A 24379-nucleotide genomic window follows, 5' to 3' on the forward strand; every position below is an offset into this window, starting at 1 on the left:
CTCAGATGAGCCTCAAAAGTACCTTTTTCTTTCTTGGACACCTAGCAGTCTGTTAAAGAGTTTGAGCAGAGCCTTCAGGAGAATCTGTAAGAGTTTTTGTGTACTGAATGTGTCTCAACACAGTAAAGAAAATAGAAGAAATTTCTCTGAGTTGAGGAAATAATAGTGTGAAAGTGCAGTGCTGGCTCCATGACCTCACAGCTTGAGATATGGCTTGTAAGCACTGTTTGCTAAAAGTAGACTCAAATGTACTGTGTCTGCTGCTAGAGGTTTTTCAACTTGTGTTTTGTCTTATTTGTAAACTGAGATATTTGAAGTTCATTTCAACAGACGTAAAATGGCTGGTTCAATAAGTTAATGGTGGTGTTCTTTTTATGGGCGCTTCCTCCAATTGTTAGGAAATAGTTGACTTGTTTTGTGTGACGCTGTCTGACTAGTTTTGATAAAGAGCTGAAGAACTCCCTGTTGAGATACTGTTCTTCCTCATTGTTCTCCCTTTATGTATTTTATATGTTGTTTTTTCCCTTCAAAATGCTCTTCTAACATATAAATTAAAGCAATCTTTCTTGCTAGATTTTGTTTTCCAATCTTCCATAAAGATTGAAAAGTTTGTAAATTAACTTATCTTTTCTTGTGTACCTTGATTCTGTTGCAAGTTATCAGCTGCTATTTTGCTTTTCTATTTGTGTAAAGATAACACAGCCATCCATATTCAAAACTCAGAGCTGAGCTTGAATAGCATTCCACCTCCTGCTATAATTCTGCCATTCCATTAGGTACACAGTAGAGTTGAAAAGTTCAGAAATAATAGTGCAACCATAACCCTGCTACACTGAAATGAAGTATGAAAGTCTGGAGTATATCCTTGCTTTGACACACAGACTCCCTCAGACACCTTCCACAACAGTTATGTTTTATGTACATTTTCAAATACCCTCTGTAAATCATATGAAGCATGATATGTACACAGGCATTGCATCAAGTACTCATCTTTCTTGCTTGTTTGTACTGACTTGAGTTAATTTTCCTAAGGAAAAAAAACATTTTTTAATAACACTCACTGTATTTGCTGTGCTATATAATCACTTATGTATGAGTTGAGTGGTAAGAAATAGCACAAGAAATAGTGGTCAACTAAAGATCTGTGCCAATATTAGTTAACAACCTGACCACTCATGATTTAACATCCCAACACTGGTAGCAAATCATATTTTCAGTTAAAATAGCCCAGAAACCAATCTGGCACAGCAGTTTTCAAATTCATATGTGCAGTAGCTAACAATTATAGATTCTACTGATAAAAACATCTGGTAATTCAGCTAAATAAGTAACATGTGGTTTCTATTAAGTCTAACAAATTAGACATTAGATTATAAACTCCTCTGTTTCCCATATCACTCCTTTCATAGGTGAATTCCAAGTGTCCTGACTCTTACATGTCACCATTCTTTTAAGAATTTGTCATAATAAACACATTAAAAGACCATGGAATTACTCTGCCACCACACATTCAGATACTGTCTCTGCAATAGATAGTAAATCTGGGATTTTCATGATCACATTTTCCCCCTTCTCTTTTGAATCACCTGAAACATCAATAGTCCATTTTCCTAGCTGCTGTTCAAGGAATTTCAAGGAAGAACTGTACCTGTGACTTGCTTAAACTAGTCATGAATTAAATGCAGCTGTTAGAGAAACATGATTACATTCCTTAAGACTCCAAGACACTGAACTGCATTTTCCTTCATTTGATGTCAGGGCTGATCTCTTATGGCGCAGAGGGGGCTAACAAAAAGGAACTGGGAAATCCTGACCTTTGAGTATCAGGTTCCTCTATTGACAAGATATTGAGTCCTCAGCAACTGTTATTTTAGTGTTTCAAACATGTATTGGTAGAATGGAGGCACATCTGTTACCCACATAAATCACAGGGATGCTGTGAATGCAATTAGAAGTCATTAATCAGCATTGCACTTGAGGCCTATAAATGTTCTATAAATCTGTAACTCATATCATTGTGATATTCCTTCTCTTTAATGCTATTGAAAAATCTTTCCTTTCCTGCATAAAGAGCAGGGAAAAAGACATTTTCTTTTGCAAGGAGCTCATATCTTTTGTCTTGAAAAGCACAAACACTGAGCTTTGTCTCGTGATTTCCAATGTTCAGAAAGGAACCGCTGTACACAGGAGAGGGAACAAGAAAAAGGGGACAAAGCACACAGTGCATTTACACAGGGAGCTTTTCTTCTGATGTCAAAAAGCTAACGTGAGCAGTTAACGCTAGCAGTGGCATGTTATTGTACCAATAAACTGCTCACACACCATCACAGATTGCCTCTGCAGACCAACTGCAATGTAGACAGACAGAAGGAGGGGATGAGTAGGTTGCACGCAAATCTCTTCTTAAGGGCACGCTTTTGATAAGATGAAGTCGAACAGCAGCAAAGAAAAACAAGGGTATGTAGAATTACAGTTTCTGGAGCATGTGTCTGGGCACTGCAGGGAACTGTGAGAAAGCCAGTGAGGGAGCATGGCTACTGTGACAAGAAATGGGTCCAATTCTCTGGAAGAGGTGACAACAACAATGGTTTAATAGATGAGATTAATACTAATGAGGTATGAGCACTTTAGTTTTATTTTAATCAAGGGATTGATTCCCTGAATTTGGTACTGCCCCATAGCTCTCCTTTGGAGAGCCAAGAAACTGGGCTTTCTCAACTGGAATGGGAGCTAGTTGGAAAATTGCCTTCTGAACGGAAGGTTGCATTTTGAAATTGATTAAATTTATGCATTTTAAAGTTTGGAACTAAACTAAAATGTTTAAAAGTAACAAGTATGATGATTTAGCAAAGCCAATTTATTGAGGATTTAATCTGGCATTTTTGAAATGGTATTTCATACTAATTTGTCTTCATGAAATAAAGATTCAGCTGATAGCCCTACTTTTTCTTCTTACTATGCTTCACATTAGTGCTTGTAGGAATAATAATTGATGTGAGCATGGAAGAGGGGAGAAATGATGGCTGCTAGAAAATCTTATCATTCAGAGTTTCCCTAGGTTGTGAAATTTTGACCCGCTGCATCAAGAGGCAGGAGATAAAAGGGCAATAATAGACCAAAACCAGTCACTGCGTATCTATGAATTAGTGGTCAAATACATACAGATGAAAATAGATCTCTGCTGGTAATCAAGCCAATAAACAACACGGAATATAAATTATATAGGCAAAGTCACAAAAAGAGGAACTGAACACTTATCACTTGTCTACCTGTACTTTAGTAAGCTGGAGTACTTTTTTGTTTCAGAATACAAGAAAATGCCAGAAAAGAAAACTAATCCACTAGTAAATAAGAGAGGTAAAATTGTTAACCATCTAAAAGAGTATTTTCCAGGACTAAAAGAGGGGAGGGGGCAGATGAAAACCAAGTCTGGGTAACTAGGAAATAAAAAACTTGCTATACCTGTGGAGAAAATGTGTATCTCAGAATATTTGAAAAATTCACATGTATGCATCAGCAGGTCTGACAAATATGTAAACAAAACACCAGTGCAAGGAATTTGCTACACCAAATTTAGTTATGCAGCTGATTTTGAAAATGCCTGGAGATCTGCAGAAAGTACCAAAAGAATGAAAAACAGAAAATGGTAAAGCCCTTCTTCCATTTAAAAAAATCAATAGACAAGGAATTCATATTTTTGTACTGACTAGAAAGAGAAAAAATGTAAGTCCTGCATCTCAAACATTGTTGTCTGGATTACCTTGTTCCTGGAGCCCTCAGGAGGTCCTGAGGAGCTTTCTGGGTTAGCTACAAATACTAATTCTAATGTCCCCAAATCCAGGTTTTGGATGTGAGAATTTCCCATTAAGAGCCATTTCAAAGTGTCTGCACAGTTCTCAATTCCTCTGGGGTATTCCAGCCTGGAAATATATATTTTCTCTGAACGTCTACTCTGGCAATACTGCATGTGACGCCATAGCGAAAGAACATCGCTACATTCTGTCATAAGGGACTAAGTTTAAAACCTCTGAATGTTTGTTAAATCAATGTGTAAATGGCAAAGGAATCTTATTTTTGCTTATATTGCTAAGCTGGAGAGATTCATAGTTAATGTTTGTGAAGCGCAAGTATGAATTCTATTGTAAATATTTACTTTAAGTGTTTCCTCATGATTACCAAGGACAATAATGTCCATGTAATGGGATACTCCACATGCCTAGTGTAATTTTGCCAATTTTCAGAAAAGCCCTTTTGTGATGGCTTAAGACACACAAAGTGGCAAGGAAACAAATATGCAGTAGCTTCCCCAGCTGTCAAACTGTTGCTCTGAAAATATTTAGCTAGGGGTGTCCACTAGCTTCTGTGCGCGCTCTCTGATTAAACCGTGGTGCTTTAAAGGGCTTCCTACCTCTTAAATATTTATTTTTTACACAATTTATGCTACTGGCACACAAGCCAAACTTCAGCACTGCTGGCCTCATGCTGCCATCGGCTGATTGTGCAGTTTTTCCCCTTTAATGTTACAGTAATTGCTGATGTTCTTCTGCTTCCTTTCCTGTTCCCAGTAGATTGTCTTTTTGACAACTGATGCATCTGTGGTGCCAGTAACAAAGCAAGCTAGTTATAACAGCAGCAAAAGAAGGAAGCAAATGGTTTATCATTTCTTATAGGTCTTTTAAACAGCTCTTTTAAAAGTACTTTTTTCTTCTGTGGTAATTGTTTTGCCTGTTTATCCAGTTCTGCGGTGTTTCGTTCAATGGATGCGAATGCAGTGTGTATTTTCATAATTGATCATTTCTCTTCCACATAGTGACAGTAGCCTTTAAGTTGTGAGAAATGGTGATCTACAGTCTGGCATTTGGGAATATAATTGTATTAGCCCAGTTCTATGCTTAATATTACTCCCCTGACGATTTATTTGAGGTGAATTCTTATGTTATGCTCTGCCCTTATCTTTCTGAGCACAGACCATCATCATGTATGCCACACTATAAATGTCGCATTACAAACGTGATCACTTTTGAGCTCTTCTGGTTAAATGCTGGGTTTTTTCCCCCCTCATTTCTTTAATAACAAAATACCGGTCGGTTAAACTCACAAAAAAACCCAGCAAAAACAAACAAAAAAAAACCCCCCAAAAACCTAAAAAAACTAGGCTTTTAAAAAGACCTCCATCCTGGAAGGTGAGACGACTTGCTGTTAAGATTCAGTGCTGGATTTGCTTTTCCATAAGAAGAAACGTAAATCGTTGAGTCACTACTCAATGGTTAAATCGGAGACAGTTCACAGGAAATCACTTGGGGTGGACACGCTTTGGTGCAGAGCCAAAATGGAACCGAGGTGCTTTAGCACTGAGTAGTATGGTATAAACCTCCACAAGCACAGCCCTGGAGCGGGGGTCTCAGGGCCTGTTAATGCATGCAGGAGGGGATTTGGACTCTGTGGGCTGGAGTATATAAAACCCCACCTAGCAGCAGGGAGGAATGGATAGCCAGTCACTAGAAGAGGACTCTGTTTTCTGAGGTTTTGGTCCCTCACTAAGCCCAGTTTGGGAGGTGCCTTCATCTGCCTGAGAGTCACGGCCCAGACTGCTCTCCTGCCTGTTGGCAATTAGCCTCTTTTTTTCAGCAGTAGAACTAGGATCACGCGGTCTTTTCAAATGACAGTGGTGCAAATGCCATTCCTTCTTCCCCTTTTATGTAACAGCCTGATGGGTAAAGCCAAGGAAATTTCAGTCTGGTTTCCTAATAAATTTCCACAGGCCATTCCATGTCAAATCAGTGCTGACTGATTGCTCCTCCCCTGGGAAGCTCGACTGCTAGACTCTGGCCCCAGAGGTCTGCTCTTGCTTAGCAGAAGAGCTGTGCTCATATTAAAATCAGATGCTGATGACAAAAAGCAGAGCAGCAACAGAAGGCCAACATTTGTCTTGCCTGTGGAAGGCTGCAAAACCGCTTCGTCCTTTCTTGCTTTTCATTTCTGCTTTGCAGACCAGCCACACCAATGGTCTGTATTAAAATTTATGTTCCTGAGGCAGGGCCAGAAACCGGATGGGTAGGCTGACAATCTCAATAGCATGTGCAGAGTGCTCTGCACTCATTATTTCCTCTGTGCTGCAAGTCCGTGAGGTTGCTGAATGTTGTCATCATTGCTGGAGAGGAGAAATGATAGGGATTTCAACCACTGGTTTAATACTCAGTTGACTATGTAGGTGAGTCTGTATTTACACACCCAACCTATAAACATATACATATTTACACACCCAACCTATAGCTATGAAGGTATCTTCTGATTGTTTAGGTACCTATTTAAAGATATAGCATAAGAATTAAAAACGAAGAATGTGGGACTAAGAAAGAAATGAGGACTTTTGCCTTCCCACTCTTGTATTTAGGCTGTTACTCAGCTTCATTCTTAGAATTTCAGTTTGCTTGACTGCTTCACTGTATTTCTGAATCTGTACACAAGGCCATAGTTAACATATCCTTTAACAAAGGATGGTCTCTGCAGTTGTTTGCCTTCTGTTAGAGGATGAATTTACTACTTCAGTCTACAAATGTGTGTTGAAAGTATTTTTCCATTTTTACTTCCTATAGTGTGTAAACTGCCTTTGGCCTCTGTTAGAAGCTCTGGTTAATGTGTACAACAAACTGGTGTTTCTTTCCTATGCCTAGTCCCAGTTCAAAATGCTTTTCAGTCTCATATGAACTTATTAAAGGAATATCCTCAAATATTGTTTCCATTATTCTCTTCAGTCTAGCTACAGCTGCCAGCCTAAGCACGAAGTGTCAGATCCATTGCAATTATCACTACAAATTAAGACAAATACAACTTGGGAGGAGAGTTATAATGTTTTTCTCTTAGTGTGAAGCAAAGTAAATTTGCTGTTATTGGAGCTGGATGAAATTTTTCCAAGGGAACTGTTTTCTGTGAGGAAAATCTAAATAAAAGTGAATCAAATGTTCCATAGACATGTCAATTAAGAAAAAAATTTTGTTGGAAACCCGCCCCCTTCTCCTCTTGCCTGGGGGTCTGTTAGACTGCCAGACTCTGGCTCTCCTGCTAATGGGTTGTGAGGAAGAAAGAGCTCCCAGACTGGCTTTCTGTCTCCTTCTCCCACATGCAGACTTCTGGATTGCCTAAGTGATAAGATCTCCACCCATCTCATTGGGTGGACTGCCCAGCTCCCAGGCTTTTAGGTCAGCATATACTTTCCTCCTTGATTATCTGCTTCTGTTTGCTTTAGGAGATGATACCTGGTGAAATAGGCTTTGGGTGCAGTCCCAGAAGAGGTTGCTCTTCTGTTAATGATCCATCCTTAGTACAATATTACTTTCGCAGATGATCTTTGCTGTCATTTGGGTCTCTCCCTTGCTCCTGACAGTTTGACATGCTCCTCCTTCCTGTACCTCATTTACACTAAGCAGTTACCACAAATAACATCAGTGTGCCATGTTAAAATTAAAAATGAAGAGTAAATCTTGAAGGCTTGACAGACAATTCTGTAGAATAAATTTAAATGTCTAGGATGACATAGAACTATAGTAGTTGACAGCTGAAGTTCCTTCTTTCCTATTAGTCTGAATCAACTTGATAAAATCAACTGTAAACTAAGAAGGCAAGAGGTACCGGAGTTTTATATCAAATCTTGCCATTTATTGTGACTATAATGGGAAGTGGGAAAACAAGCTGAAGCGAAGAGTGACAATGAGATCTGATTATTCGGGAACTACATTCTGACATAAAAGTCTGCTATGCCAAAAATATTGTTCTTTGGTAGCAGTTGCATGAATAAAGAACTGTGAGTCAGTGACAATGGTTCCCAGAAAAATTTAAACAAAAAGAAAACAGGCAGAACTAGGGTTCTTTATCATAGACTATCGTGATGTGCTGAGATCGTAAACCCCATTCCTGGGTCAGAAGGGCCTGAGAAATGCACGTTCCCATCAGGTATGCTTGTGCCTAGTGCTGGTCAGGAGGACCCAAGCTGGCAGCAGCTGCCTACCAGAAGTCTGGTGAGGGTTAGCACAGGGAGCTGGGCTGCAGGGGGCAGGTGCTGGTCTTCCAGCTGTTCCGCTAGGACCTGGCCCTGGATTTAGTATGCTGGCTTGTGAGATTTTTCCCAGAGCTTTGGCTAATTCATGACACTGAAATAGGATATGCAGTGAAAGGTGTGGGGTTTGGGGGTTTTTTTTGTTTTTTTTTCCTTTAGAGACATAGCCTTCCCCAGGACCTGAGAGCCATACCGAGCCTCTTATCTTTCTGCTGAGAGCAAGGAAGAACTTTTCTAACACAATGCTCATGATACTGTGCAATTCAGAAAACAAAAAGATCCAAAAGCTCTACCAAAGAAAGATACTCCACTCCACCTGCTAAGAAACGGTGGGGAAATGAACACTAGATGCATATGCAGTGGTGTCGCATGAAGCACTGATGGCATGCCCTCAGTTCCTACAGTGATGAGTATAGCTCAAGAACAACTATGAAACAATACCTAAAATCCCGGGATTTGGTTATCTGACTGCATGTGTCCTAATTAGTTTAGTTCAAAATGCTGTCAGCTGAGAGTAGCCACATATTTGTTCCTAGCTTGCATCTTTATGGGAATACAAGCCAGTGAAAATTATTTTGTGACTGGATGTGTGTCTGATTACTACAGCTTATGTGCCAACTCAATTGCTTATCATCATATCAAAGAAAGATGTGTTCAGCTGAGGTGACTTTGAGCAGACTTTGAGAATTTAACAGTCAGGCTTTAGTACTAACCAATAGGAATGAATACAATTTGAGTATTTAAATTCCATAGCTGAATTCAGGTACCCCAAGCAGTTTGTTTATCCTGCTGGGTTTTGCAAACAAAAACAGAACAAAGAAATAAATTAAAAGTTATTGAAATCTGCACAAGAATCTAAGGGAGGCTCTTGTCTGAGGCTTTCATATATGATAAAGGTGAAGTCAGTTTTAAACAGAACCTAAAGAGAAAGGTTTATTCTAAAATGGACCTTTCCTCCTTAGATCATATATGTGAATTTAGATGCAAGTGACTAGCTGGTCATTTTAGGGACTTTTCAGCACAGAAAAGACTTGAATTCTTCCAAGTTAACTTCAGACATCAACCTTCTTTCCTCTGTAATCAATGGAAAGAAGGTGGTATCTCCAGAGAGTGAATCAGTACATCTATAGTCTGAGTTTCCTTTGGAGGTGTCCATCTTTCTCTACTCACTGCACAAGTTTCCTAGAGAAACAGGTCTTCTAACCTAACGCACATTAATAGGGTGCCTAAATGCAGACAGGGTGAAACTAGTTCTAAAGAAGCCCAGTTCTAATAAGCTGTTGAGTGCAACCCATCTTGTCCCAGTTGGGTTTATGACTAATGTTCTAGAAAGGCAAACAAAATTTTTTCATTTCTATTTTTTCCAAGGTCGCTCAAGATTTGGTGTGTGGGTAAAAAGAAAAGGTGGTTTCAGGTATGCTCATGCTGCTTGAGGAACCACTTGAATCACACTGGTGTCTTACATTCCTTCCGGAAGAGCTGATTGTAGGGGAATCTTTGTGAGGAAAAAAATTGAAACTTTAAATTGAAACTGAAAACAACTTTCTGTCCTGAGTTATAAATATAGTGAGACAATAAACCTGTTATGTTCTGCATTGCATTTTTCACATTAGTGTTCAGAATTTGTTCTGTCTTTTGGGCGTGGAAAGCTTGCGAAATAACTAGTGTGCCATTGAGAAGGTAAGCCTGAAATGCACTAGTAAAGATTCAACAGTGTGAACAGTATTTCACTTCAACTTGTTTAATTTATTGCAACATTTCAGAAATGTTGCACAATTTAAAGACAGGATGTATCTTACTAAGAGGAGTGTCTGACTTCTCTGAAAATGTTAGCAGGCGTGTACATGTGATTGAAAGTACTATGCTTTACCGCTGCAGTTTTAAATTAACTAAATTGTTTTCAGAAAGTAGGAGGAGTTGCTTGTGCAAAACACTTTGAGCCAGACATGGCTGGTTTTATTCACCAAGGGTAGTGTCAGAGCGGAGGAGATTCTATGGGAAACTGGCTGACAAGTGTTTGGGTATTTCTACCACAAAAACAAAAGAAAGCAAATCATTCATAGCAGAAAGAGAGGTTTGGTCTACAGCAAAGTCGGACAGAGGGAAAGACATAACTGGACATCTGTCAAATTCCAGCAAGGCAATGAACTACAGAAGGTGTACATAGGCAGGATAAGCCTGGCTTGCTTTTTCTAGGCCACATACAAAGAAAATGAAGGTTTTCACGTATCTCAGAAGAGAACCTCATTCAGGCCTAGCTAAATAAAAAAAAAAGAAAGAAAAAAAAAAGCTCTATTTTAAGTCTCTCAACTCATACAGGCTGCTCACATATACAGATACACGTACACAATCACTGCAGTATATGAGGTTGTATATGGCAAAGCCTTACACCTATTCTTAACCTCAAAATGTGTTTATTTATTTTTCATTTAGTGATGCTTTTCTTCTGCTGAAGGTTAAATCTTTGTATGATTGAAGTTTAACTGTGAATGCTGCGTCTCTGATGTTTCTTTGCTTCATAAACCTGAAAAAACAGTTTTAAAAAATTGTCTCTAAAATAGAACAGTGTTGAAGTTAAAAATAGGGAGAGTTTGGAAGTAATTTGTTTTAATCCAGTCCAAGCTTGACTGCTGAACTTTGGATTACACCAAAGTATGAATCCAAACCTGCAGCCGGGTTTCTCAATAGCTCCTGTTGCCTCAGCCAAACCTTAGAGCCAAATACTCTGAAAATTTGCGTTATTCAGCCTGGTTGAAATCCTTGTTTAGTAATTTCTGTCTGTATTTAGAAATGTTGGCAACTTTTTTTTTTTAAACTTCCACTGGATTAAGTAAGTGTTGTGAATATCACGTCGCAGGACTGTGAGAAAGAGGAAACAGAAACAGAGAAAATGCTCCATGGGACAAATATCTGCTCAAATTCTATTCTTCAGTGCTCTTTTTTCTTGTATATAGCCCCAGCTTAAAGAGCCAATCAGCTGGTATAATGAAAAGATCCAAGCTTTGCAAGCTGAAGGCTGGGCTCTGGACTTGCTTCTGAAATTTGCATGTTTTCAATCTACATTTCCCATCAAACTTTTCCTTTCTCCCTCTTTCTCAAGAATCCACCTTTCTTGACTATCCATTTCTGGTGTTTCACCCTGCTTGCGCAGGGGGGGTTGGACTAGATGATCTCTGGAGGTCCCTTCCAACCTCAACCGTCCTGTGATTCTGCGTGGGTCGTGGGGACTCCTGCACAGGAGAAGCAGTTTCCCTGAGTTCTTTGTGTACGCTGTCTGTTGCTTGCTTCAATGGGACATGTTTGTGACAAGCAGGGACAAGAGACACTAGCTGGCACTATACAAAGAATTGCTACTGCTGTAGTGCCACGTGCATACAAAGTGATATAAATTAGCTGCGATAATAACATGAAATGATAATGAAGAACTTGGCAAATATTCATTAAGTACAATGACTATAGCCAGTCACAACACATCTCCAGCATAGCTGACTGGACTTTAGAGCCTGCGTTCAGCTGGGAATATCAGCAAATCCCAAGTATCTTCTCTGTATGCTATTATTCACTCAAGTAGAATAGGTTCTTATGTGTAATTGTGATGTACCTATCATAAAGAAGACTACATATAGAAGAGGAGATAGTGGAAACTTTTCCTTAATCCTCTCAACAAAATATATATGGAAGATAAAATACTTGGGAGAAAAAGGTTGATGAAGACTGAAGCTGACTGAAAACTAACTGAACTTGGTGAAAGCTGCCATGCTTTGTGATGGCAGAAAAAATAAAATGAGCTTTGACAATATTACATCCAAGTCTGCTAAAAATCCTACAGAAATAGACTGAGGCATGAGCCTCTCTTGCATTTGTTTCCAAGTTGTACTTTATCATTGGCCTAACAGAAAACAGACTTTATCATGACACTCTGTCATCAAGTCTGCAAGTATATGAGCAACTGATCTAGAAGAATAATTAATTTTCTCTTGAAAAATAAATTATCAGAAAGTACTTTGAGAGATGGATGACTTCAAAAAATGAATCACTGTTAGTTCATGGGCATAAAGAAGTTGTCAGAGCAGTAACAATAGCTAGCAGTGTGGCTGCTTGGTAGCTTTACTGCTTTTAGTCATTCATAGTGCAACAGAAATTCTGCCTATTTGTCTAAAACTTTCCAGATTCGAAACAAATGTTTATGAAGTGTTAAGCAAATGCTACTTATTACCTCAAAAATACTGTGAGTGATTTTCTGCCTTGGGCATCTCTATCAGATGTCTTCTAAATGGCTCGCTGGCAGTTTTACCAGGTACCCTCTCAAACTGGAAACCATGCTTCTTGGTCAGCAGCACTCACTAATGCAAATATTTCATGGACTGGATTATCCAGTTCCATTCATGCACTCCTTTTTCTCTGTAAGATATAAAAACAAGTTCCTGACCAACTGCAAAGTTGGAAATTGGTACTCCCACTAAGGCCATGCAGAGCAGTTTATAGGGTGGATACAAGATAGTTGAAGCAGGAGGATGAATGTGTCAGAGCCTTCCTTCTGTTGCTCTTAGTGAGATGCAGGAAACAGGACATGGCAGCTGATGCCAAACAGGGTCCCTGTGACATGGACTCATCATGCAGTGACTCCTCCTGCACCCTCTTCTGCACTGATATTTCTTGGTGTGAGATCATCTGGCCTTTGTCTACAAGACTGTGAAGTTTTAGAGAAGCAGCTTTGTTCCTGGGTTACAGAGCAGAGCTAAGACATGAAGCTACTGGGCTGTTCTGACTCTGCCTGTCTCCACGTTCTTTGGGAAACCTGCGTCTCACTTACCAAGCTGCAATAGCAAGATCACAGCTAGCAAGCTGAAGAAAGTAATTATTGCCCTCTAGCTGACATTGTGGGACCCATCTAGAACTGTGTGTCCAGTTTGGGGCCCTCCAGTACAAGAGATCAACAAATGGAAGGTAGTCCAATGGAGAACTCTAAGATGGCTAGGGATCTGGAGCATATGATGTTCAAGCGGCAGCTGTGGGCTTCTTTAGCTTGGAGAAGAGAAAGGAAGGAGGAGTGGGGATCTAATTGCAGTCTTTCACTCCCAAAGAGGGTGGCATAAGGATGGCAACATATACAGATGGAGAAAAACTCTTTGAGATGCACAGTGAAAGGAAAAGAGACAACAGTCACATGGTGCAGCAGGGGAAATCCCAATTAGATGTAAGCAAGAAATTTCGCCAAAACTCAGTGATTGAATAGAACAGACAGCTTGGAGAAGCTGTGGAGATCTCTTCTTGGAGATTTCTAAAACTTGTCTGAATGAGGCCCTGAGCAACCTTATCAAACTTTGAAATTAGCCCTACTTTGAGCAGGAGGTTGCACTTGGTGACCTCCAGAGAGCCCTTCCAGCTTAAATTATTTTTTGTGTTAACATTCAGTGAACGCTATTCAATAATAATGTAAAAAAAATCGCTTGGTTATGGTCCATATAAAACCCTGGCTCTAAGTTCTTCACATAGGATCTAGGGGAACAGTAAACTGTAGTCTAAATAGTAAGAACTGTTTCTAAATCGGGAGATGACTACCAATATTTTGATCATGTGGTTTCTCTACCATACTGTAAAAGATACCAGGATTAAATATAAGCAAAGTATCCACAGCTACTACCATTATGCACTTCTCAGATGACCCTCATTCTCAGCTAGCACATCCAAAATTGGAAGCAGAAATAAAGATACTGTCTTTAGGGGCAGCAAGGTATGGATGATTAGAACCAGACGAAGGAGTGAAAGAGAAGAAGCTCTGGGGTGAACCATCTCAGGTGATCAGGACTTACAAAGAACTCTGACAGCTCAACACAGCATTTATCAATAACCTGCAATTTATGCATGTAAAAATGCAGTAGTGAGGATTGTTTCATTTGGCAAAGGGATAGTACATAGTAAAACAGTAAACAGTGCTTATTTGTTTTCCATTTTGCTTTTTTATCTTTATATTATTACTGTTCTTTGCTGCCTGCTTGCTGTTTGGTTGCTGAGCATGCCTGGGGTGAGCTGAGCTAATGCTGTGCCTGTGCGGAGGTGAATGAGGAGCAGTTGTTTTTCAGATCAGAGAGGGTTGCTGGCCTCTTATTTTCCTGGAGGAGGAAAAACCCACTTCCATGTGTAGATGAATACTAAAATGGCTCTAATTGACAACCCCTAGCTGGTTTGGAGCTAATATGAATTGGTATTAGTTATATGAATATATACTATGGTAATGAGTTTGCAGCATGTTTCTTACCACCTTTGCTGCAACAGAAATTCTCAGAGCATCTTAAAACTTCATTTCAGGCTATTCTTTATTTAGTCGATTTTCTTAGCTATTCCCTTTGGTCACATCAGGGCTAAATAGAATTTGAGGTGCGATTTCAAATCAGCAGAAACAACTTTATAAAACAATCTTTCTGCTCTCAAAGTTTTTAAAGTAATCTTTAAAAATATTTTTATAAATTTTGTACAGAAATAAAAGAATTGTCCCTTGTCCTTAATAGCCTTTGGAGAAATGGCTCTTGTCTTTCTGAGTTTGGAAACAAATATATTTCCGTTTTTTTGCAACAAAAGACTTCTATAAAATAGTTTGCAAGTGCAAATTGCAAATCCCAATAACTAGTGTTTACTTATTTTCCAAAATCACAAAAGAAATCTATAGAAATGTAAGCAAGACAGACATTATGAAAGAACACTTCAAATGTGCATGCTCGAATTTAAGAGGTTCATAAATCAGGGGGTTTGTCACTTAAAGCTTCTCTTTGACTGGCAGAAAACACAAAGTTCTTGAAATTTCTTTAATTAGTTTGGACATCTCATTTTATAAGCTAAGTAATTCAAATATAAGTATTTGCTATTCCTAGTCACCGTGGATATAAAAGTTTTCAGTGCATCTTTGCAGTTAAAGCACAGGCAAGTTTTTAATGACTTGACATAAGAATAAATAAAGGCATTACTAGCTATACTTGTCACCCATGCTTTTCTTCTCTTCCTGTTTGGTGCATAGTTCTCTGTTAAACCCAAATTATTAAATTTTTTCAGTGGTATTCTCTTTTTTCAATACAGTCAGTCTCTGGTGATCCTATTACTGCCCAACAAAGGAGTGAGGAGTATTCTGTGACACAGTACACACATTGGGCTATTAAGAAACTGAAGCAAGGCAAGGACATCAAGAAAAAATGACACTAAAACCATTAATTATGCCCTCTCCTTACACGGGGACGTTATGACAGAATTATCTTAATTGTAAGACAATATATTAACTGTACATGGAGAAGATGCAAGCTGCCTTTAACTTCAGAAATTCATTGGTAATACCTTTGAATGTTAAGAGACTTTGTATACTATGCTATATTTTAATGTCATAGCGGTTTAACTTCTCTTTATTAACCAAAATTTTCTATATGGGATAATCTATAGCATATATGTATTAGTAATTTTGTCAGCTTTTAATGTATTTTCTTACCAGTTCCCAGCACAAAATTCCTTCAATTTAGAAGTTAAAGCAGCAAATTTTCCCAAATTTTTGATTTGCTTTTTTACTATATATTCAAGCCAAACCTGTTTACTTCACTCTGATATGTATTCTTTGTCACAAGCTGCATAGAGACTATTAATTGCTTATTTTTTTGTTCTGTTGTTTGCTTGTTTCAAGTAAATAACTGTAACAGGCTATGTGATATACTTTTTCAGATCTTTGTACTTTGTAAAGGAAAAATAAAATGATGCTTTTCTAGTCTGGCAAAATATAATAACCGTTATATATGTTCTGGCCGTACAAATTACAAGGTAGTTAGACATGGGATCCTTGTTACCTGGCACTTCTGTCTTAATAAATACTAGTGTTCGTTGTAAGGCATATAAATAAGGAGAGATGTGATTCCTGTGCATTATTCAGTCTTGTGACTGTGGTGCTCCTAGCTGTACCACCTCATGTTTTCCTATAGAGAATCGACTGGCATTTTCCATTGTCCTTTATCCAAAAGCAGTTTCTACACATGGTTATTTTGTGCAAGCCTGAAGAGTTTTGCAGAAACCGAAGAGCAGAGCCCATGTCCTGTCTCAGAACAGTCATCATGTTCTTCGTGCATCTTTATTAGCCAAATATATGTGCAGCATTGGCTTCCCTTATTTAGGAAGGTAGTAAGAAGACTCCTTCATATTAGGAAACATGTAGAACGATCCATAATTTAAAAACACAGTAGGTCAGTAGCAATTTAACTGGTGAAAGTTGCTGTTTCATCAACAGGAAGTCCGAGTAGAATCAGCTGTGGTAGGTTTTCTCACAGAAAGTAGGTCATTGTTCAAAAGGTTGCCACAAAGTAAAGATCTCAGAGTCTTCAGCTCTGTTTTACCTTCCAAAAAGGATTCCCAGACCTTTGAGATCCACAGCTTACTGGCGTAGTTTTCTAAGAGATTACCAAGCATTGGTACACTGGTGCTTCTGTAAATTTTGCTGTGAGATAAAGATTCTGCAAGATCTGGTGATCCTTGGAAACGTTAGCAGGAGATTCCTGCTCGGAGACCTGGAAGCCATGAAAACCCTGATTTTGGGGTAAGGGCTCTGGAATTTACACTCCTACGTGAAATTTAAACTCTACTTTTGAACAATCTGTTCAAAAGGAGAAACTAGGCAGTCCAAACATAGCCCCATGACCTCTCTGAAAGAGACCAGTTTGACCAGTTAACGAGGGTTCCACTATTAACTGCCTGCCACCTCTTGGACAAGCTGAATGGGACTATGTGATTTAAAGAGAAGCTTTTTCTGTTGGGATGTGTCTGTGTTTGGAAGGTTCCTCAAGGCCTTGCTAATTCAGGCCAGTTTTGATCAGCTCTGCAGCAGTATTGAGCGGGGCTCACAGAGGGGACTCAAAAAGCACTGAGATATAAGGCCAGCCCTTCATAAGCCCTTTGGGTTCCTTATTTCAACTGCAATGTTAGGAACCAGTGTACTGCTCCAGTTCTCCGCTTTGCACTGCTCTGGTGGCACTGGATATCTGTAAAGTGCACTTCAGTCTCTGGTGTGCTCTGTCTACTTTTCCAGTACAAAAGAAAATCTACGATCAGTGGGGTTTTGCATTGCTAAAAAAAATTACCTCCTCCCTGTAACACTACCAGGGGAAAACTAGGAAAAGATCTTGCTTTAAATTTCTAATTAGGAGCTACCAAGACTTAATCATTTATCATACTCACTCCAGAGCAGAGCCGAGGTTAGCTGAATGTCTGAATTGTGCATTTCTTGCCTTAACCGATTACCTCGGATTTATAAAGTTTGGTTTAGGCTTAAAGACAAAGTCTTCATAATTTGCCTTTAATCTTAAATTAAAGTCATAAATAAAACATCCATCACAATGTTATTTTCCTCAGGTAATACATATGAAAAAAGAAGACTGGATAGTGGGTGCCTCATCTGGCAGGATTTCAACGAAAAATTACCCTAGTTAACAAAGATGATGGAATATAAAGGGGAAAAATGATCTTAATAATTCTTCTGTAACTGCTTATGTAAAGAGACAGAGAGACAAATAATAAATATAAATACAATATAAATACAAAAATATAGATGTTATAAAAACAAATAGAGATATAAATATGAAAACAAATATAACTCATTCAGAAAGTGCTTTGTTCCGATTTGTTTCCGTGGAGGAGTCTGTTCAATTGTAATTTATCTTCCAGCCTGTTGTTGCTAGGGGCATTATTATTTTATCTTAATTTGAAGCAAGCTGATTCTAATGCATTAAAATTTCTCTTTAAGCAATAGAAAGCAGAGACTAGTTAATTAGAATTGTTTTCCTACAACTGCTTTATGATACTACTTTTTCAAAAAAGAAAAAAAGAATCCAAAGAAAACAATTAACTACAAGCCATGTTTTCTCTCCTTTCTGTGAGGATTAAACCTGTGGCTTTACAGTAACATAATAATATGGTATTCAGTAGTAGTCATAAGGCCATAATTCATTCAGTAAGGTATTTCTCAGCTACCTGGTTAACATAAAAATCCAAAACAACCTCTGATTTTACTTCAGAATCAATCAGCCCTTTTGTATGTCATTTGCCTTTGAGCAGATAAGAAGCTTACAAAAGTAAAATTACAGTGCTTGCTCCAAGAGCTGATCTCCACTTGGCTGATTTGCCAGGAGCCTCTCCCCAACCTGCAGCAATATTTCCAAAGATTCATTTTTCAGGGGGCCGATATTTCACTTTCTGTCAATTTCAATTCTTAGACCAATAGATCAAACCCACTTAGTTCTTGAAATATTGAAAAGAGACATTAAAAGGGAATACTTCGTTTCTTGTGTAAAGAAAGAATATTGGATTTGTATATGGGAGAGAGACAGAGAACGAAACTGGTTGTGACCATGACAAACGAATCCCATCAGAGGTGGTGCACCGAGTTCTGTGGGTCCTTTGTGCAGTGCAGGAGTAACAGCAGTCAGTTCCCAGCTGTGCAGCAGGGCCAGGAGGGACTCCTGCTCAGTAGTTTAAAACTTGGTAGCTGCAGGAGCTACTCAGTGGAGTGGCTACCAGAGGCCTTCTGCTGCTTGGCATGTCCCAGCCCTCCTCTAGGTTGTAGGCATAGCAGTTGAATGGAATAATCTCATTTACCCTCCAGAAATCTCTTGTCTGCAGCACCTTTTGTCTCATCATGATCTGAACCCGGCAGTCTGCGAAATGCCATCCATGCAGGTTTGAGCCAACTGGATCAACAGTGCAGGGAAAATGCCATTATCCATGGCCGTGTGCTTACCATTAGCACACTGATGTGTGTCAGGCACAATATAATTTAGCATGGGTGAAAATGTCCAGTCTGTATATTGAACCTGTCCACCCACAGTACCTGTTCTTTCTAACTGGACATATACAGCTCACGCTTAGCCAAACCTGTATAAATACACAATACTTATAATAGGATCAGCAGAGTTACCACAGATTTGCATCAACATAAATGACAAAGAAAAATCTGGCTCCGAGTGAGAGAGGAGAACATTGGAGAGTATACAAAGCTCTGTAAGAACTGTGTCTCAGTGTGCACTATCGTTCTAGCTTCAATGCCTAAACAAATTTGGTCTGTGCTCCATTTACAGATTGTGACAGATGCAGGAAGGGTGGTGAATGCAAACGTTAGCCATACTTTTGTATCTCTGCAGGCTTCATTTGTTCTTTTTTGTCTGTTTGGATTTCAATTATGTTGTTCCAGGGGCAGAGTGTCTGCTAGAAGCCTTGTAGCTGTGTTTGTAAGGATTGCATTTGGGTTAACAAGTTTGTCTGAGAGGCAAGATGCTGTAGCAGGAGCCCAATCATTCACTAACAGGTCTGGCAGGTCCCAGGACAAAACCCACCTCTTGCTCTTCCAACCTGGATTCCCTGAGATGCCAAAAACGTCCCAGAAAGCCCCGGAGCCGTGAATGGGTGGAGGTTGTCTGAGTCCTCGGGGCAAGCGTTACGTATTGCCATACATCTCTTTACTCTTCCCTTGAGCATCTGCTCTTCGGTGACTCTCATGTTAGATAAATCTCTAGACTGACCCAGGGTGGTTGCTCTTGTGTTATGGTATGTGAGCAGAAAGAACATGCAACCCTCTGCACCTGACTCTATGGATATGCCCTAAGACTATTCAAATATTGGTATTTTCAGACATAACACAATGGGACAGAGTACCCGCTCTTTCCATTCCTACTTTTTGATATCTCTTTTAAATCATTCACCATTCACAGACGCACCAAAAGGTTACTTGGGAAATAATCAAGTGCCACCATCTCCCACCGCTCACGCTGTATGGGAAATCAGAGTGCGTCAGCAGAGCCCCAAGCCTGGAGTGAAAATCCATTTCCAGCCTGGGTGGGGCCAAGATTTCACATTTATTTCTGGATGGTTCTGACGGCTCTTTTATTTGGACTAAACATTTATGGGCATGCTTTGAAACATGCTCATCATTTTTCTGGGAACAGCAGTTGAACTTAAAACCAAGCTCACAACAGTCACTCTTTACCCTGCATTCCCCCTTTCCCTCATGACGGCTGAATCATTAAAGAAATGACTCAGGACATTTTTCTTCTCGAGACCAGAGTTGCGTCAAAACTATTTCTACTGACATGTAATCGCATGATTCTAGACATTGTGAGAGCTCTTTAGTTCCAGACTAGACACAATATTTCATTTATACATTTAAGTACAGAGTTTTCAGTCTGTAACTTTTGATTTCAGGTTTTTTTTTTTAATGTAGAAAGGAACCAGACAAAATCTACTTTATTCAAGCAGTAACTGAAGGAAGAAATAATATCTCTCATTACATGTGTTCATAGCTACAACTACTGCATTTAAAAATACATCAGTGTCAAAAAAGAAAAAAACTCTTAAACATCAACTACATATTTAAGCTTCCTTTTGAGATTGCTGCAGGCTCAGCAATGCACAACGTTCAGAGTAATTTGAATATAATTGAGGCCTTCTCTTTTCTTGTGTTATGAAATTCTGAGTCTCTGGAGGTGAGTAGACACCGTGTGCCACCTACTTTACTATTTTGTTTCAGAGATTTGACTTACTGAAGAGTAAGCTTAATGCAAATAAAATGGCTTTCCCCTCTTGGCTTTTGGCAGGCGTGCAGAAATGCAACAGAAGATCAGAGTACCTAGAGACACTTGCTTCTCAGAACTGTGTGCTGAAAGAATAGAAAGCATTTAAATTCAAAACGAACCATCTGTGCCAACCCCTAAGCAGTGCATTTCAAAAAGTGCAAGCCTGGGAATAAAAGTGAAACTGTATATAGCGGCCAATTAAAATAATCTAATATAGACTTTTCTGCTTTTTTTTTTTTTTTTTTTTTGGTGTGGATTTTCTGAGAACCCACTCTGTTTCATTTTTTTAGCATATATTTTACAGTTCAAAGGACAACTACTTAAAACTGTAGCCAACATGTATTAGACACCTCTTGGGATAAAACATGATGGAAGAGTCATTATCATTGTGGATCACTTCTCAGCAGTTCATATCCACAACTGATATAAGCTAATAAAATTTTTAGTCAAAATGAATACTAAAACTATTTCTCAGACAAGAGTGATTTCATATTAGAAATAAGTTATTCACCATTCCTCATTTGGGAATTTTAAAATACTGTATCTTAGAAAGTCAGCATTCAGAAATGAAAACCAGAGAGTTTCTGTCAGTTTACTCAGATCAGAAGAAAATAGAGCAATGGCAGCATACCCAAAGTAAGTAAAAACACATGGAAATTCCTGCTTGTCCAAGCACTATATACACTATACATTGGCTGTCTATACCTTTGGATTTACAGAATTTAAATCAGGTCAGAATTTGGCCCTCAGAGTATTCAACATGCAGTTCTGGGAAAGGATCCAGCAGAATTCAGTCAATAACCATGAAGACTCCATCACTTTATAAGATATAAATTGTACACTGAAAAAATTTGTAATGTTAGGAGGTACAATTACAGTTTTATTTCTTATTGAATTTGGAGCTACACTGCAAGCTGTAAAGAATACGCAGTGAGAGAACATCATGTACATTTACTGAATTCAGAATATCCCCCCAGGACATAAAGTTCACATCACACCACGATACTTTTCGTAGGTAGGGAGCTACAGTTGTTTGTGTGTGAAAACTAGGTGTGTTTCACTGGCCTTATTTTTATTGCTGCTATTTAGAGGGCCATTTTTGCCAACTGAATGAGTATACAGTTCTCTAAAAACCCATAAATCTGAAAGGTATTTTAAATACTGTCTCATCAACATTCAGGTGTTAATCTGTGGTCAAAGAAATCAAGACAGCAGTACACCAGCAGTTCAAGCTCTGCTTGCCTTGAATATGCAAAGAGCCCCACCACCATCAAAGTCTGGCCACAGGTGGGGACTGCAGGCTTCAAGTGCTGCATACAGCAATGGGAGAAATCGGAGTGCTACTTCTGAGCAAATTAGGGCCTTAACATGAACAAATCTACTTCTGAGAGACACCCTAAGGGCATGGCTGTGGCTATTTCTGTGACCCTGGCACCTCAGCTGTGACTCTTCCTTCCAGGTATTCTTTTCAAGATGAAGAGGACATGTTCATGGTGGTTGATCTCCTGCTTGGAGGAGATTTGCGTTACCATCTGCAGCAGAGCGTCCACTTTAATGAAGGAACTGTTAAGCTGTACATTTGCGAGCTGGCGCTTTCCCTGGATTATTTACAGAGATACCACATCATTCATAGGTGAGTGGATTTTAGTTGAGGCATGGACTGCTTGCTTTTGGCAGAGCATCTGGTTGCATGCTTTTGTTTATCCAAAACCTGTACACCCATTTAAAAAGTTGTTGCACAAATGTATTCAATGGTAGAATTTGGCTCTGGAAAGGTTTGTTTGTTTGTTTGTTTTAGAATTTTTTTTCTTCCATCAGTCATTCAGCAGCCCCATTTCCATGCATATCCATCTCATACTATCTTTTATTTTCTCTTGATCATGGACTATTGTGTATGGGTTTTAAGCACTACATACAACATGTAACAGCCTCCTGGCTGCTTTTAATTTATTTTTAATTCTCCAGTGTCCCAGTCTTCCTGAACACACAAATGTTATAATTCAGTACAACAACTTTTACCACAACATCAGGAAAAGGTCACAAAACCAAAGGCTGAGAATGAAGAATAATTTGTTAGCTTCCTGAACCTGCTTGAAGGTCAGGAGGAGGAGGAGGAGAGGTGGAGAGGGAAATAAGAGAAATAGACAGAAATAAATTGCACCAGCAACAGGTGGTGTATTCTTTGTGCATTTTTTAGATTACAACAGTCTTCTGTTTTTACTGCTTTTCAAGAATTTAAAGTAATCACAGTATTTGTGTGAAAAAAAAAGTCAAGCATCAGGGTCTATCTATTTTCCTTAAACAGTTCTGTGTTTAGTTAGGGTAGGTGAGCGAGGTCCCTTGCACTGTTAGCACAGCAACTGTGGAATTATAAACTAATGGGCTTGATCCTGCTCCATTTTACTATTTTTAGGCTGAATTTCTCCTTGTTAGCCTGTATTTTTCCTTGATTTACAGTGGTCGGACAAGGAAAAGAACTAGTTTTGTGAGTCACCAAAGCTGGATGGGAATTTCAGAGGCCAAAATGAACTAATCTGAGCCACTGGTCTGCCAGTGACCAATGTAAATAAATTCCTCCAAATATATTAATTGAGACTTGTCATCCTGTCCACCCAGCAGAGCTGTCTCATGATTTCATAGTAGAGCCAATAAAAAGTATGATTTCATTTTCCAAAGAGAGAGGGATTGATAAGAAATCTGTACACTCAGGTACAGAGGCAGGCGGTTATCCTGTATTACTGAAATTGCACAAGACAAAATTCAAATAAACTCTGCAACAGTTCTTTTGCTTGCAATTAAAACTCCCACAAATGTTGCAAGCATTTTCTGCAATTTCGTATCCTCAGCGTACTGTTATTATTTCAGTACAATTCCATGATTTTTTTCTTTTGGGGGGAATGTTTTAAAAAGACCAGCTTAGAATTTCATCTGACCTTTGTTTCTGTGCCTTAAGGAATGTTCTTGGTGAAAAACAAAGTGATGAGAGTTTTTCTCATCCTCATTCTAATGATGAGACACTTTATGCAAATAGGCTGTCAAAACATTCATGAGAGAATGCAGTTTCTAATCAAAACTTTTATTTTGTTACTTGTTACTAAGCCTGCAGCTTAAATAAGGTGACAAATGTCTTGAAAGAATAAAAGACTGGATCCAAGTATTTGTGATTGCAATTTTTCACGACGGTGTCTGCATTGTCATGATCCAATTGTAAAGCTGAGCAAAACCCAGATGGAAAGAGACTTCTGTTCTTTTCTGTATTACTTGATCGTGAATGCTAAGGACTTGATTCTCTTTTTTTGCACTGGTTGCAGTATAAAGTAACATCACTGACTTCAAAAGTTGTTGATTTGCACCAAGGTAAGTGTGAAAGTTGCGGGGTCCCAGGAGCAGCTGGAGCCAGTGGAAGTTGCAGGCTTCAGTTGGTGCCAAATTCTGGAGTTTGGTTTTTGTTTTCATTCCACACTAAAAGTTTTCACAAAACCAAAATTGTGTTAAAATACCAGTTTCTTAGCCTGTGGGTGGTGTCACTGTCTGGTTAGTTAGGGTTCTTGTTTAGGAGGTAAAAGATCTGGTTCAGGACTCCGCTGCACTTTAGGACAGGGAAGACCTGAGAGCTGAATGCGGCTCTCCGTCCTCACAGCTTCGTGCCCAAACCACCCAGCTGTAGCACGAGGAGCCTGTTGTTTCCCATCTTCCCATCAATTAGCATAAAACCCCAAATGATCCAAGTGCCAGTGAACAT

The 24379-nt window shown here is 39.0% G+C and overlaps 1 protein-coding gene across 7 annotated transcripts in view; it reads left to right on the forward strand.

The window, feature by feature from the left end:
* STK32B (serine/threonine kinase 32B) overlaps positions 1–24379 on the forward strand; it is a 173156-nt gene that overhangs the window by 72717 nt on the left and 76060 nt on the right. For all 7 annotated transcript variants that reach the window (XM_064511447.1, XM_064511449.1, XM_026122083.2 and 4 more), the window contains one exon: positions 22097–22270. In XM_064511447.1, the coding sequence (XP_064367517.1) occupies positions 22097–22270 (174 nt within the window). The remainder of the gene's footprint in view (positions 1–22096; positions 22271–24379) is intronic.

Source organism: Dromaius novaehollandiae, chromosome 4 (genome assembly GCF_036370855.1).
Source record: "Dromaius novaehollandiae isolate bDroNov1 chromosome 4, bDroNov1.hap1, whole genome shotgun sequence".
Classification (NCBI taxonomy): domain Eukaryota; kingdom Metazoa; phylum Chordata; class Aves; order Casuariiformes; family Dromaiidae; genus Dromaius; species Dromaius novaehollandiae.